Source organism: Mastomys coucha, unplaced genomic scaffold (genome assembly GCF_008632895.1).
Source record: "Mastomys coucha isolate ucsf_1 unplaced genomic scaffold, UCSF_Mcou_1 pScaffold12, whole genome shotgun sequence".
Taxonomy (NCBI): domain Eukaryota; kingdom Metazoa; phylum Chordata; class Mammalia; order Rodentia; family Muridae; genus Mastomys; species Mastomys coucha.
In genome coordinates this window covers 36,496,255-36,512,620 of record NW_022196894.1, presented here as the reverse complement: position 1 = coordinate 36,512,620, position 16,366 = coordinate 36,496,255, and the positions used below count along the sequence as shown (strand labels likewise).

At 38.9% G+C, this 16,366-nt stretch overlaps 1 protein-coding gene across 3 annotated transcripts in view; it reads right to left on the bottom strand.

Annotated features, from left to right (window-relative positions):
* Nucleotides 1-204: 204 nt before the first annotated feature.
* Nucleotides 205-16,366, bottom strand: part of Tmem39a (transmembrane protein 39A) — a 30,579-nt gene continuing 14,417 nt past the window's right edge. For all 3 annotated transcript variants that reach the window (XM_031363868.1, XM_031363870.1, XM_031363871.1), the window contains exons 4-9: nucleotides 16,150-16,233; nucleotides 9,698-9,852; nucleotides 5,456-5,798; nucleotides 4,527-4,714; nucleotides 2,596-2,716; nucleotides 205-685 (exon numbers count right to left, since the gene is read on the bottom strand). In XM_031363868.1, the coding sequence (XP_031219728.1) occupies nucleotides 452-685; nucleotides 2,596-2,716; nucleotides 4,527-4,714; nucleotides 5,456-5,798; nucleotides 9,698-9,852; nucleotides 16,150-16,233 (1,125 nt within the window). In that variant the 3' untranslated portion in view covers nucleotides 205-451. The remainder of the gene's footprint in view (nucleotides 686-2,595; nucleotides 2,717-4,526; nucleotides 4,715-5,455; nucleotides 5,799-9,697; nucleotides 9,853-16,149; nucleotides 16,234-16,366) is intronic.

The window sequence follows — 16,366 nt, the reverse complement described above, 5'->3', positions numbered from 1 at the left end:
TATTATCCCAGTATTATTAGCCAGCTAAGTTAAGCAGGGGTGGGTGCCGGAAGGCAAGTCCATCTGTTGGATTTGCTTTTCTACAGCATTAATTATGGCCAGGAGAGGAACTAAAGATAACAAAAATGAAAGAAAACAGACACACCAAAGACACCATGTCAAGTGATATGCAAAACATGTTCCTAAGTGAATGTCACTCCAGAGCCAGATAAACAAGTCAATCTTTTACTGAAAGGGCAACCTCTCATGTATAATATTCAAATATACTAACACACGAAAGATAACATCACCTTGTTTATGGATACATTTAATATCCCTTGCCCTTCCCAACTTTCAAAACATAATAGTATACAAAATATAAAATATCTTAAATATTTATAAAAATCGCAAGAAAAAATAGATCGTATGAAAATATTTTTATCTGAGTTCTCCCTCATGGCTGAGAGGCAGCTTAATTTGCCTTGAGTTCGTAACTGTTGAGGGGGTAGGAGTACGCCCTGCCTAAGACTATTCTGTCCCGGAGGAGCTTAAATAAAACATAGTAGTTGCAGAAAAGGATGAGGGCCATGGAGAGCGTGTGGTTCCACTTCTCCGACCGCAGCAAGGAATACAGCTGGTAGAAGACAACGCTGCCCTCAATGAGGATAAGCAGATTCAGCACTCGTAACGGGCGGTGAAACAGGAACTGTGAGGAAGTTAAAAGACAAATGTCATTTTGGGGAAAAAGTAAAGTTATTTAATTAATTTTCCTAAAACAATTGTATAATTTTAAGTGCATATACCTAATACCAAGTAAGTCTGCATATTCAGTGGCAAACTATTCTTGCTATAGAGTTCTAGAATCTTTCTCCTTTTGCTTATGAACAACAAAATAAATCTTATTGCAATACCTCTAAAATGCAAAAGATTATATACAATAAGATTTTTCTAACATGGTATCATAGACATATTTAATCTAAGACATTCCAAAGTATATTTACCTAAGACTAGAATAGTAAAAGGACCACATGGAAATATTTTAGGTTTTGTAATACCAACCAAAGAATTAAAGCTGCAATGTAGTAGTAATATAACTACTTTAAAATATATATTTAGAGATATTATATATTTCAAATATTATAAAAATTTTAAAGTATACTTATACATTATTTATAAATTATAAAATAATTAAAAAATCATTCTTAGCTTAGGAATTAATATAAGACATAAAAAACAACATTAGACAAGTTTGGGAAAGTATCAATACAACAGCTTCTTTAATTTTGTTTTGCAAAGGGGTCTTGCTCTGTCCCTAGGCTAGCTGGTGCTGACAGTCACTTTGCCTTAGCCTTCTGAGTACAGGGATTATAGGTCTTATTTTATATTGCAGCCACCTCACCAAGCTAAAATGGTATCATAATTTCCCCTTAAACTGACTACCAACTTTGATAACTGACTGAAATTCTCTACCCCATATATTTCTGCTGAGTCCTTTTTTCCTTTCCCCAAATGAAAAAATCAGGCAAAGACATGGGAAAGAGAAAGGATAGGAAAGGAGCAGGCGTTAGAGCCAGACTAAAGATGGGCTTCTTATTTTCATCATCTTTCGCTCTAAGGGGCCAATCCTAGCTTATTAATAAAAGGTACTTTGACTATAGAGACAGACTGCAACACAACATGCAACCATACAGCCCTAAATTCAGGTGAAGACAGCTATGGTACACAGGTACTCATTTGGATGGCATTTCTGTGTCAGGAGCTTAAATGTGAGACTGACACTAACCTGCCTGGGCTACTCTTAAGGACACTGAGTTTCTCAGAGCAGTCCTCAGGGGACAAAAACTTTAACTTTTTTAAAATATTCAACAATACCACGTATAAAATTGGCTCAGAATTACTTACTCTTCTACAAAGATTAAGAAAGCTATTTCAGATTCTATAGCAAAGTGTAGTTAACTGTACTAGCAACCTAGAAACTGAGCAAGTCATAAGAAAGGTTTTAAAATGTAATAGCTACTGCTAATAGGCAGGCTTTATTTATTAAGTTTAATTTATCGGGTTTTTTTTAAAACCTGCAGAGCCAAAGGTGTGTACCACCACTGCCCAGCACTTTATTTCTTTCAAACTCAGGTAAACACTTAAAAAAAAATTATTAAATAGTACTTTAGTGCACAGATCTCTTTACTTGTTTTTGAACAAGGTTGATATAGCCAAGACCTCCTTGAGCTCTTGATCCCCTTGCCTTTACCTCCCAAGTATTAGGATTACAGTCACATGCCACCATGCTAGGCCCAGATAAAACACATGTGAAGGTTACTTCTAAACCCAACTACTGACAAACTAAGCTTTCAGGTGAAAAAGGAAGTCATATAATTGGCTACTTGTTTTAAGCAACAGTATTATGAACTTCAGGCTGCCTTTCCAAAGTCATTTCTCTGAGATCAAAGGCCAATGTCATAGTAATAGTAATAATTACCTATTATTATTATAGTAATAATTACCTATTATTATTAACTCCCTCTTGTGCATCACATACTGTGCTAGGTGCTTACATACACACAGAATGGCCTCCTAACAATTCAAGATTATGCTTGAAAATAAGTAAATGGTACTTGCATAAAAGCGGGCATGGGATACATCTGAAGGCACTGCTACGTTGTAAGGTCCCATGGCTCTATATAAACATCTGCTGTGCCGCACCAATACCCCTTGAGGCCATATTGTGTTTTCTGACCAACTATGGAAAAAAGAAAAGCACTGTTAGAATACTGAGAATTAGGGAAGACTGTTTTGAAAGACCAGCTATATTTCTATGAAGATCAGATTAAGCATTTAAGGCTTCATCTGCCTGAACTCTAGACATACATTCCATAGCCAAAGCCTTAGAAGTTAGAAAGAATTTGTTATGATAACCTCACTGCTATACAGTATACACAGCATCTACTGAGTGATAGGTTAGCTCATTGTTGAAGGAGTTACAGGCTTGGAAGAATGAGCAGGCCAGAAAACCAAGTATTAAGAGGGTGACTTGTCATCTGGATCCCAAGGGAGCAGTAAGAGGATACAAACAGGAAGTGAAACCCAATGAGGGCGAAAGCAAAAGAGAAATGACCAGCACTGCCAACCAGGAGACATCTGTATAATCGCACCTAGAGAGGACAACTGTGCCTCACAGATGTGAGAAGCTCTATAGGCAAACATAGACACGCACGAGTCTAACACACAGACTCTCCTCTTTACCGCTTGCTTGGTTTGTTTTATAGAGGTTTCTCTAAGGAAAGGAAATTAGGGAAGAAAAGGGCTCTTTCTTTCCAACATCAATGTAATGGACTTGCAGAAGGATGGAAAGCTTCCAAGTAAACCATTTTTTTTCCACTTAAAATCTAAGTCAATTCATCACTTCCTGATTTTGGAAAGGTTAGTTTCCTAGGGTAAGAACTGGGACAGCAGTTTAGATATGTTAAAAATAAAAATTACTCTAGTACCCTGAAGCTCTCCCAGCTTAGAACACGTTTCAGCGGCCTTGCTCACACTTACCAGCATTAAGGTGATGACACACCTCATGGCCACGTGCCACCAGTAGCCTGAAGATGTACAGTATTAGGACTGTGGGTTGTACTTTCAATTGTTATTGAAATCTGTCCTTTGCCCACATTCCGGTTTCTTTTCAGCCTGGCCCAATCTCTTTCAGTTCCTGGGCTTGAAGGCCTGTGCTAATCTGTATCAGACATCAAGGCAGATAATTGAAGGAAGAACTGAGGGGGAGGGGAAGGGAAGGCCACCTCAATCTGTCCCATTTAATGAGGGGAAAACTGCTGGATGAAATTGTGAAATATTCCATTATAAAAGAGAGGAAGGTGAAGAGGGTCCATATTTGAAGATGTTCCAAAGCTGAGGGACAGTTCTGACAGGAGGCTCAGATTGACAGAATGAAAGCATTTGGAAGCTAGAGAGTTTGAATCCTAGAGGCCATACAAAGAAATGATTAATAAGGGTACACAATAAAAGCCAGGACAGTTTTCATTTAAGAATAGGGCAAAGAAGAAAATGGTACAAAAATTAGGAAGAAAAGAATTATAGGCAAGAAAAATGACTATACAAGATCTGATTAATTAAAAAGGACTAAAGCAAATTCCAGTTGTTTGAGTGTGGATGATGAGGTAGCAACTACACAGCTGTGGCAATGAAGATGCGAAGACAAACCTTAAGTCTTACAAAACAGTTTAAAATATATATGTACATATATGTGTACACACAGAGACACACACATATATACCCAAATCTATCTGGATTTGAGTAAAGGGTAAAACTGAAGTAAACTCTCGAGTATAGTACCTTCTAGCATAACTGGGTAGCTGAAACATGGACCCACTGGAGAAAGAGTTGGTGATGGTGGTGGAAATGAATTAATGCCCTGCATTCTTTTTAGTACTATGACAAGCAACCATGAAAGCAAAAACCAAGAACAAGAATGGCACACAGCATATAAACGTGACCAGCACTGTGAAGAGAGAAGTGTCACAAGGTTTTTCCTCTGCCCTACTCACATGTGCTGTGGAGCATTGCTGTAGAACCCATGTTCCAACTTCTGCCACTTGCCCAGATGAGCAGCTGATTTGTGTAGCAAGTCACAGTATTTGGATGGTAGCAGTTGCGTGGTGAGCATGACAAAAGCATTGATCCACACCATAATGAGGTGCTCACACGACCAGCGCATGTCGTAATACTGGGTACTCTAGAAGAGATCATATGAGAAACGATCCATGCACTGGCGATGAATGGAGGCAGGGAAGGGTGTGTGGACATACGCCCTGCAGACAAACGCCACACTGAGTCAACATGCAATGGCGGTCCTGCTGTCCGTGCAGAGTCCTCCAAAATCAACCTGACCTTCTGGCTGTACGAATTGGGGCTGGGAGGGAGAGCAATTGTGTTTAAGTGTTCCCTTTCTAGAAGACCTGAATGCTTCTGAAGTCCAGCCGCAGAAGTGATTCTGGATAGGTGAAAGGGGGACACTAAAATGGCCCAACGTGATATCCAGACCACTTATCTCTTCTATTGAAGTAAATTAAGTTTAGTTGGATGGTTAGGTTAAATTCAAGGAAACTTTTGAAAACCTGTTAATAACCACAGTAGTCTAAATTTATTGAAATTTTGGTTCTCTTAAGCTGCTACGTAATCATTCTATGTTAAGTTCAATCTTTACTCTTCCCAGAAACTTAAAAAAAAAAAAAAAACCATATTGGGGGGATAAAAAAAGGAAGGAAGAAAGAAAGGAGGGGCTACCATGGGTGCATCACATATACGGAAATACCTCTCCGCCAACCAGGAGCGGTATTAGTGCACTCCAGATGCAGCCGAACTCCACCATCCAGGCTGCCAAAGGGGAGACAGAGAAAAGGGGAATTAAACAAGAAATACCCAGTTTATGTAGTTGACACAAATCCAGGGAGCGCAGAGCAGGATACCTGCTTACCTTCACAAAACACAGCGGGAGAAACGCAACATAGTAGGCACTGAAGAGGGAGTTGAAGAGAACTTCCTTGATTCTGTGGTTGAAATCTGCTTTCAGACATTCTACTTCATTGCGAATGAGATCAGGAGATAGGGGGCAGCTGTGGGTGGGGATGGGCGTGGCGTTATTAAACTGTTCTTTTAGAGACTCCAGCAATAAGGAGAGGAAATCTTTGGATCTGGCCAAACTGCCCACATTTGAAGCTGCCTCCTCTACTGCCTGGTGCTGAACCACATAGTCTGTGAGAAGAAGATGGGCTCTGCTATCTTGGTGGAAACAGTAGAGAGGAACATAAACACCAAACCTGTAACACAAAGTGAATATGAAATGAGACCAATCTCCACCTCAGCATACCATGTGACTACAGCATGCTCTAGCCAAGGCAATGTAACCCCAAGAGGCTTTGTTTTCTACAAAAGCAGTATATACACACTGCAGGATAGAATATTACATAAAAGCCCCAATGACAACATATAGACATATAGAAACAATCATTTTTATCAAGTGCAGTTTTCCAGAATGCAAGCTTTATACATTATTTATATATTATTATTTATACTCTATTCACTAGCAGTGGTCATGAATTGCCAGCTTATTATTCAAAGAAAGCCTCTTATTCAAAGAAAGGTTCACAGATACCAAAGGACCCACTGCTCAGGCTTCTTCTGAGGTTCAGAAGGATGACTTTAGTTACTAAGAAAGGCAATGAGGGCGTGGTTCTCTTTTGGTTGAGATTAGTTTATATAATAATTCTGCTGTGCATGTCACTTCCTGTAATGCACATGACTTTAATTGCATACTCTAAATTATGCATAAGATGATAAATAATAGATTTCCCCCCAAAATTCATTTCAAAACTGTTTGCTAATCTACCTCAAACTAATTCAGGCCAGACCAGTCTTTCTATTCTTTGTTGGGAATATATTTGAAAATAAATTGTCTAAATCTGATTGCTGCTGGGGGAAGAAGAAACCCACTCCACTCACTCTTCAGAGAGGGATGCCTATGTAGCTAGCTGCTGCAGGTGTGGGCTAGGGTGGCTAGGTGCACATTCAGAGAAGGCTGTGTGCCTAGTACATGCAGGTGAAGAAGCTGGACTGTCAAGAACTTTACTGGGTGGAGGTAGTACCTAACAAAACCAGTAGAGTCCTAGGATGCTAAATTAGGACACTAATTGCCTGCCTTACTTCCTTGTTATGTTCTCTAGATTTTACTTGTGTGTTTGAGAGATTTGTTATTTGAGGATGAGATGGGATTATTTCCTAGATTACCTTCCCTCGTGACCAATTTAAACTCTATAAAGCTATTTAAGTCTACTTAATTCACTGATGTGTCCTTGACGCCTGAGATAATAGATTTAAACAGAGCAGTTGCTCAGTGAATATTTGATAAATCAATGGAAAAGTTCTAGAAGTACAATAAATTTCTACATACAATACTTTGCTAAATAACTAAATTTTTAGAGAATTTTGACAATTTCTCTTTTGATTCTAGGGCTACACTCAGTCCTTATACATGTTGAGTATGTATCTACCCTGAGATGTGCACACCTCAACTATGAACATCTTAGACTCATTCTAACTACCCTCAAGTCTTCGTTAGGTAACTGCACAATATAAACTAGATATTGGGGAAAAAATAGTCACTTCATGGATATCAATTCAGATACAAAAAAGTACCAGTAAAAAACATGCAATTTATTTCATTTTAATAACAAAACTGACAATGATGTTTGTTCTTAATTTTCTATGAAGGGGGAAAAATGAACTATTTACTAGTTGAGAGAATGGCTTACAGTAGCTTCAGGATCCACTGTGAATATGAAAACGTACGTGTGTGCCCTTGAGAGAGTGGGATTTGGGTGGGATAAAAAGGCACAAGCTTCAGACAGAAAAATCACTTGTGTTCTTGAAACAAACAAACAGTTACACTGCCAAGAGTCTGAGGACAACCCCGGTTACATGGTACATTCCAGACTACACAGTAAGACCCTGTCTCAAACAAAAATAAAAACAAATTAAAAACCCTCTATACAAAACTGCATTGTCTATAAGTTTCATGAAGTTCAATGTTGCTGAAACATGCGGGGATTGCAGGGGTGGGGTGTGCCTTTAATCCCAGAACTTGGAAGGCAGAGCCAGGTGGAGGCAAGCCTGGTCTACAGAGTGAGTTCCAGGACGGCCAAGACTGCAAGAAACCCTGTCTTTTACACAGAACAACAAATCTGCTGAAACACAAGCTAACATCTAGAAGTGGCTGTGAGAGGCTCAGTGGATAGCAGAATGTGATGGGGTCCCCACTATTGGGACCCCACTGCCTTGTCATCTCACACTTCCTATCTGACTGAATAGTTCATCCTGTGGATGAGTGATGTGCCCTCACCCCCATGCTGAGCTCAGCAATGAGGCTTTTTTTTTAATTTGGGACAATTAAGATGTCAGCCTACACATATAGTCAGGAAGCTAAAATGAACTTGTACAAAGTTCTCTTAATATTCTGCCAAATTCATGTGAATATAACCAAGCTAGCCTGCTAGAGGATGAGACATGGGAAACAGAGGTTACATGCATGTTCTAGTAGCCAGTGAACACCACGTTTGTGGCTGAACCCAAGCAGTTAAATCAGGAGAGCCCCGACTGCCAGGCAACCTCAACACACATGCAGTAAGTGTGGACTGAGTAGGACAGTATGTGGTATCAACAGCTGACTTAGGGTAAGATGAAAAGGAGCCAAGGAGACCATCAGACCATAGAGGCTGTGTATATTAAAAGAAAGGATTCATTAAACTTTTGTTTGGCCGGGCAGTGGTGGTGCACACCTTTAATCCCAGCACTTGGGAGGCAGAGGCAGGCGGATTTCTGAGTTCGAGGCCAGCCTGGACTACAGAGTGATTTCCAGGACAGCCAGTGCTACACAGAGAAACCCTGTCTCGAAAAAAAAACCAAAAACCAAAAACCAAAACAACTTTTGCTTCTTTGTGTTTTTGAGACAGTGTTTCTTTGTCTAACCCTGGCTGTCCTAGAACTTGCTTTGTAGACCAAACTGGCTTCAAACTCAGAGATCTTGCCTCTGCCTCCCAAAGTCCGAGATTAAACACATGTGCCACCCTACCCAGCCATGAAAGCATTTCTAAAGGATGTATTTCATGTACATATGTATTTGCCTGTGTGTATGTAAATTCACCACAGTGACCATGGAAGTCAGAAGAGGGGGGCAGATAGTGCCTGAAACTGGAATCATAGATGGTTGTGAACCAGCAGTGAGGTTCTAGGAACTGTCAGGGTCCTCTTAATTGCTGAGCCATCTCTCCAGGTCCTCAAGGAGGACTTTAAAGAAAAGAACAACACAATTAAAAATTTCAAATTATAGCCTCAAACTATATAGACCAGGATGACCCTTTAACTGATCCTCCTGCCGTCACCTTTCAAAATGCTGGGATTACAGGCATTACCATCATACCCAGCTAAAGTTCACTCTTTGAAAACCATTCTCGCTCTCTACAACGAAAATAGAATGAAGAAAAGAATATAAATCAGGCAAAGACATGGTTAGACTTGGCCTCAGTTGTTAGATGTGGACTAACTAAGCTACTGAAAACTGAAAGGCAAAAATGGGTGAGGGTTTTAAAAAAACTTAAATACTTAATAAAAGGTAGATTATGCAAATTTTAAAACATAAGAACACATATATTTAAATCTAAGATTTGTTTAATTACATGTTTATTACTACTTTGGGCTCTTTTTTTCTTGGTGGGTAATAGGGTGTGAGGCAATGTCTCATCATGTGGCCCTGGCTTGTCTTGAACTCAGAGACCCACCAGCATTTGCCTTCCATGTACTGAGATTAAAGCCATGAGTGACATGCTTGGCAATAAGCCTCTGTATATACTTAAGTTAAAAAGTCAGTTACCCATCTTGATGGTTGAATTCCTCTTTAAACTAGAGACCTTTACTAGATGAACAGAGCTAACTGGGAGGATAGCCAAGTATTCAGTTTCCCCAGCATGCTCTTGGTTTATACCTTCTTCCAACTACCTTTCTTTAGAAAAATAATTATTACATAGTGGGTATATTTACTGGTATTCTAATTTTCCTAACTCTTACTTTATATATGAAGAACCTCATTTCCCCCTCCATTATATCATTTGCATAACTCAATAACTTCAAAAGACTTGTTAATACAATGTCCAACTGAAATACTCACGGATAACCAAGGAACAGGAGATTGAGGACTGAATGGCTTCGGAAGAGATTGACCAGGGTCCAGCAAAGCACCCATCCACACAGAGTAAGGAGCACCAAACGGGCCAGTATCAGAGCTGTGTAGTGAACCATAGATGCTGCACCCGCTTTTGTAGCCTGGTGTGGAAGCACCGAAAGAAACATTTTATACATTTATACACTTCTACTCAAAAGCAAATGTGCCTTACTGTAGGAGCTTAGATTTGGTGAAAACTAAACTGTGCCTTAAAAAAATAAAATTTGCCCCATCCACACACCTACCTACCTAATAGTTGAGAATTCAGACTTCTAGACACTTATTTTCTTCTTTCACTCCATACCCTCATGCAGACCTCCTGTAAGCTTGTATAATTACCACTTGTTTATACCTGGTCTTAAATGTTAGCCCGAGAACCAGTCAGCAGAGGGCCACCAGGCTGCTTACTAAACATCAATACCTAACAACTTTCTATTCTAGAAGAGGCAACAGGATTCTGAATCAAGGAATCTGTATTTCAACAACCTCCCAAATGACTTTATTTTTTAAATGTACATTAAGATAGAAAGATGCAGAGCCTGGTGGAAAGGCCTGTAATCATAGCTATATGAGGCTAAGGCAGAGTCGCAAGTTAAAAGTTAAAAGCTGCCTGAGTTATAGAATGAGTTCAAAGTCAGCTTGGCCAACATAGATGAGGATTTATATAAATCCTCAACAGCCAGTATGATAAAAAAGAAGGAACAGAAGATGGAGAGGCACTGACTCTTCTCTTTCTATCTCTTACCATACAGCAAGGGCATAGATGAATATTTAATAAATTACTCAAGTTGTATAAATAATCACATTTTTGATAGACTACTTTAAGTTTCTTTTTAAACTTCTGTACACATGGAAACAATGAATTATCACATTTAATTCTTTTTATCACAGCTACTCAAATATGTCTCTTTAATCCCAAATACTTAAAACTAACTACATATAGTAAATAAACATCTTTGGCAAAAGATGAAGCTTCAAATGTCATATTTTTCTAAAATGAAGTAGAAAAGACATTATGAATAACATCCAGGGAGATCGGGAGGCCCCATTCACATCTAAGTAGCAGTTTTTCTGTTGTTTTATCACTTTCATATTTTCTGTTACAGATAGGGCCTTATTATGTAGCCCAAACTGATTAAACTCCCGATCCTCATGTCTTAGCCTCCTCTGTGGTACCAACTCAAAACAGTAGTCTTGGGACCCAGAAAAGGAGTAAAAATGATCTGCACTCACAAATACACATGAGACATTTCAAGTCCCTCCTTCATATCCACGCCTTAGTTTACAGATCATACTACTTAGCATATATAACATATAAGTACTACACACTACACTAGTACTCAGTAGAACATTTCAGTAGAGTGGTTGCAAGAAATTAAGGGAGAAGTTGATGCAATATATATATGTATATGTATATGTATATATACACATATATATATATCATATGACTTCATCCCAGCTACTTAGAAAATGGAGGCAGAATTGCTTGAGGCATGGAGATTGAGGTCAGTCTGAGCAACATAGCAGATCTCATCTCAAAAGAAGAAAGCATTAAACGGACTTTAAAAGTCCTCTAGTGACATCACAGCTATCAGAATGTCACAGTTCCTAGTTCGTTTCTGATGCTGACTTCACCATACTATACTTCCAGTTGTATAAAAGTACAGTATAGTTACATACAACAGAGTTTGATAAAAACTATTAGAACTAGATTATGTATCATACTTTACCATTATCTTAATGTTACTCCTTATAAGTTTATTATTGTAGAACAGTACACAGTATAATTCTGACAGTATCACCTCTTCCCTATATCAAGAGACCATGTGGGGTGACTGACAGCTATCATCCAAGTTTATGTAAATACTCCATGCAGTGTTCACACAATGAGAAAATCTCCTAGCAATGTGTTTCTCACATCTTTGCTAATCATACACGTGATAGCATCTGTACATATGCTTACACACATACTGTCGGTACACACGGTATATGCAATTAAAAATGAGAAACAGCATTAAGTGAATACCATGCCTCTACTTAAGCCTCAAACTGTGGGAAAGGATCAAGATATTCTACGCTATCTCAGGACAAATGGCTTCATCTCACACCTGAATACACATTCCACACCAATGAACTTCATGTGCCAAATCCTGGGGAAGTGCTGTAAGCCACTGGAGCTATTCCACTGCTTCCATTCTCAACTTAAAATCAGAAATATAAAAGGCAATTTTAAATGTAATCTGGTACCATAGCACATACTTATACTCCCAACACTGAGGAACTGAGAAAGGAAAATCACAAGTTGAAGCCAGCCTGGGCCACAAAGCGACACTCTTGTTTCAAAAACTAAAATAAAAGACTGCTTCTAAGCACTGGCACTAAAATAGTATTTGCAATGCTCAGTGATTTTGCCTTATTCCAGAACCTAAATTCTCAACCACGGTGACATAAATGACAGAGCCTAGGTGAGGTCTGGAACCAAGGCGATCAAGACAAAACAGCCAGTCAAGAAATGCAAAGATTAAACTTAAACAATTATTCTTAAAATATGATGAGTGCTACAGGAAAAACCTAAGCGCATCTAACAACAGGGTCTGACCAAGGAAGGCTTTCTGTAGGCATACTTAGGGGCCTGGTGAACAGACCTGTGATCCCATAGAATGACTGCAAACCCAAGGTCTCCCTAGACACAGAATGAGTTCAAAGCCATCCTGGGCAATTTAGTGAGCCCCTGTCTCAAAATACGAAGTAAAACTTAGGCTGTGGCTACAGTTTAGTGGGAGGTCTCTGGATCTCTTCCTAGCATATGCAGATGTATCCCTGCCTGCACCCCTTTATATTTAAGCTAAGATCCGAGGATAAATAAGCTCTGGCCAAGGAAAGGGTCATAACCCAGTTTAAGTGAAAAATATACAGATGTTCTCAAACACATGAAACAGACATAAACACACACACACACACACAAAACCAAACTTTTATGTGCATATAAAGATTAGAAGAAACTGTACAAAAAATTGATTCTTCATAATGGGACTGTAATTTTTAACTTTCTGCTTTGTTTTTTTAGTTTTCTCCAATGAAATACCCTATTTTCCTGCTTAGAGCAATGTTTAAAGAGATCTGGTTCCAACTGGTGAAAGTTGAGTTTCTGTTTAGTCTTGTGGAGCAAACAAAGCAGCAGTCTGGCCTGGAGGTGAAGCAAGCAGAGTCTACCAGGGAGAACTAGTCCCTGCTACCCAGGGAAAGCTAGTCCCCGCTGAGCAGTATTGAGCTTTCTGAGTTAATTACCTCCAGCCTGTCCTTAAAAATGACTGGTCTTTCTCAGGTAGGGATCCTTTCTGTGGCATAAGAAAACAAAAGAAGGCAGATATATTTTAATGGAAAACAGAAAAGATGTTTTATGATGAGCTTTATCCATCTAATTTAGATAATTTAGGAATTATGATACAGCTCTAATTTTTAATTTCTGAATAGGTAGTAGCCACAGTGCTCAGATACAAAATATAAATAAATACAATGTTTGTGGTGAAGTGCCAGTACTGTCCCCAGCCACCAAAGATGCCTGGCATTACTCTGTATATCTTCCCAGAGACAAGTTATTCCCATTAGCAAACAGAGTTTTCCCTCTCCTTGTCTTCTTTTTAAAACACTGTCTAAAGCCAGACATGATGGTACAAACTTGTAAACCCAGGACTCAGGAGAGAGAGACAGGCAGACTGCCGTGAGTTCAAGGCAAACCTAGGTTACATAGTTAAGTACCAAGCCAGCCATGGTTACAAATTAAGACCTTTTTGTCAAATAATCCAAATAATAAACAACAAACCTTTTTAAAAGCCCTGTGCTTCTGCACTAACTTGAAGGTCAACATGTAAACACCCTGTCACCCTTTCAATAGCTGCACCCTATTCCATTCTGTGGATATGTCGTAATTACTCTACACTCCCTTCCTGAACAGTAAAATATAGATTTCAGTCTTAGATTAAAAATTTGTTTAAACTCAGCATTCTTTCTTTTTCAGTAAGAATTGCAGGCTGTTTTGAAAACTGTTAATGCTTTCTTCTAACATGGTACAAAAGCTGCTTGATTATGATTAATTACATCATGAACAAAGGCATTAAGTGCTTCAAGTTCTAGTCTTTGCAACCAGGTGGAAATCCCAGTCACTAAGGGTTACACAAAGTCAGGATAGAACCAGTTGACATGCGTAAGTATTTGTCTAAAGAAACAAGACCTCATGAGCATAGGCTGACCTCAAACTCACTGTGTACCCAAGAATAGCCTTATTCCAGATCTTCCTTGCCTCTGCCTCCTGAGTACTGGGATCACAGGCCTGCACTACCACATCCAATAACAAGTACCATTTCTAACTGAAGGACTAAAACGAACAAAAAAAGTCATGTTTAAAACAAAAGAACTAAACACTACTGAACTGCTCTAAATAAAGCTCTTTCTGGGAATATCCAAACGAAGCATCAAGAATGAAAAATAAGGGGGTGATCTAGGCCAGGCGGTAACCTTAGCTACTTGGAAGACTGAAGCAGGAGGACAGAAAGCTCAGTGCCTGGTCTACAGAATGGGCTCAAGGCCAGTCTAGGAAACTTAATGATAATAAGATGAGGGTTTAGGAATACATCTAGGTGGTACAGCACTTGCCTGGCATGCATGAAACCATGGGTTCCACACCCTGCTTTATAAAAGAAAAAGCTTTATAAAAGAAAAAGCGCCTATTTTTATTTTGTTTATTTTTTGAGTATGTAGTCCAGGCTGGCCTTGGCGCACTGCATAACAAGGCTAGTCTTAAATCCCTGATCACACTACCTTCACCTCCCAAGTGTTGGTACTTCAGGTATGTGCAACCAGATCAAGTTCAGCATCTCTCTACTTTGATCACCTGAAACAAATTCAGTGAAAGGTTTCCCACTATTGAAAAGCAGCTGGGTGATGGTGGCGCACGCCTTTAATCCCAGCACTTGGGAGGCAGAGGCAGGCGGATTTCTGAGTTCGAGGCCAACATGGTCTACAGAGTGAGTTCCAGGACACCAGGGCTACACAGAGAAACCCTGTCTCAAAAAACAGAAAAAAAGAAAAAAGAAAAGAAGCAATCTTACTACCACAGCATTGTAGTTAAGTTCAACTACTGTGTTCACAAAAATCCAGTTCTTCAGTTAGAACTTATACACACAGATTCTTATGTCGCTCTAGAGGAAAACTCTGGGGCTGGAGAGATGGCTTGGCAATTAAGAGCTAACAGCTCTTCCAAAGGAGCCGAATTTGGTCCCCAGCACCCATATCAGGTTGCTTACAACCACTTATAACTCCAGCTCCAAGAGATCTGTCCCCTCTTCTGACCTCCATGGATACCAGCACACACGTGCCACACACTCACACAAATACATACACATAAATAAAAAAGAAAACAAATCTTAAAAAAAGGAAAAGCTGGGGGCTCGAGAGATAGCTCAGTAAATGGGAGTATTGACTGCTCTCCCAGAGGACCCAGGTTCAATGCCCAGCACCCCCATGTCAGCTTACAACTGTCTGTAAATCCAAGATCTGATACCCTCAGACACATACATGCAGGCAAAACACCAATGCACATAAAATAAAAAATAAATAAATAAAAGAGAAAAATAACTCTTAGTTATCTATGTATGATTATAGCAAATATTCATTTAGAATTTCATACTGAAATATAACTTTCCAAGATTAAGAAACATCAGTGACTTTGGCTAAGTTAACTTTTTTTGGTTTGGCCATTTGTTTTCATGTTAAATACAGTAGAATCTGTGAAAACACATCCTCTTGCCTCATCAAGTTTACCCATATATGAAAAATGATACCAATGACCACCTCTATTAACACATTAATCTTTTAAAAGATCATTTAATATTGCAATTCTTTCCTCTGTCCATGAAAGTTTACATTTTAATTTTCAGATTTAACCCTGTCTTTTCAAAACTGGAAGTTCTAATAAATTCAAATTGCTTCTTGTTAGGACATTTCACAAGTAGCATACAAACCATTTCAAGTGAATGCTATCTGAAAATGAATATTCAGATTTAAATACATATGTACAAGTAGCTCATTAACTGAAACACACCTATTTTTAATAAGAACTTTAAAATTAAAGATTGCACAAAAAAACACTTGTAAGTTAAAAATAAGCTCAGATCCTATAATCCTACAAATTACATTCTAATAATTCTCTTAAAATACTTCACATTTAGATTTTAAACACTATTAGGAAAACTTTCTTAAGTACTAGTACAACTCACAAGAAGCAATAAATTTATAACACTACTACAATTATATTTGGTCATTTCACATTTTGAGTCTGACCCCATTCTGTGACTACATCCAGCTATAGGTGACAGAAGACAGAGAATGAGCCAGTATACCTCGGAAATGAGGGCCCACACAAGCCTCCTTGCAAGCATCACTGTGATGAATGCTGCCAGGTAATAATCAATGAGATGAAAATTCTACGAGAGAAACAAAGAAGCGCATCAGAGAGAAGCACCACATGTGCCCAGCTCAGTGCTGTAATAGAACCCGCCCCCTAAAGGTCTTCTGAGGCTGCTACAGAACACAGGGATTCAGAGAACCTCAAGACTG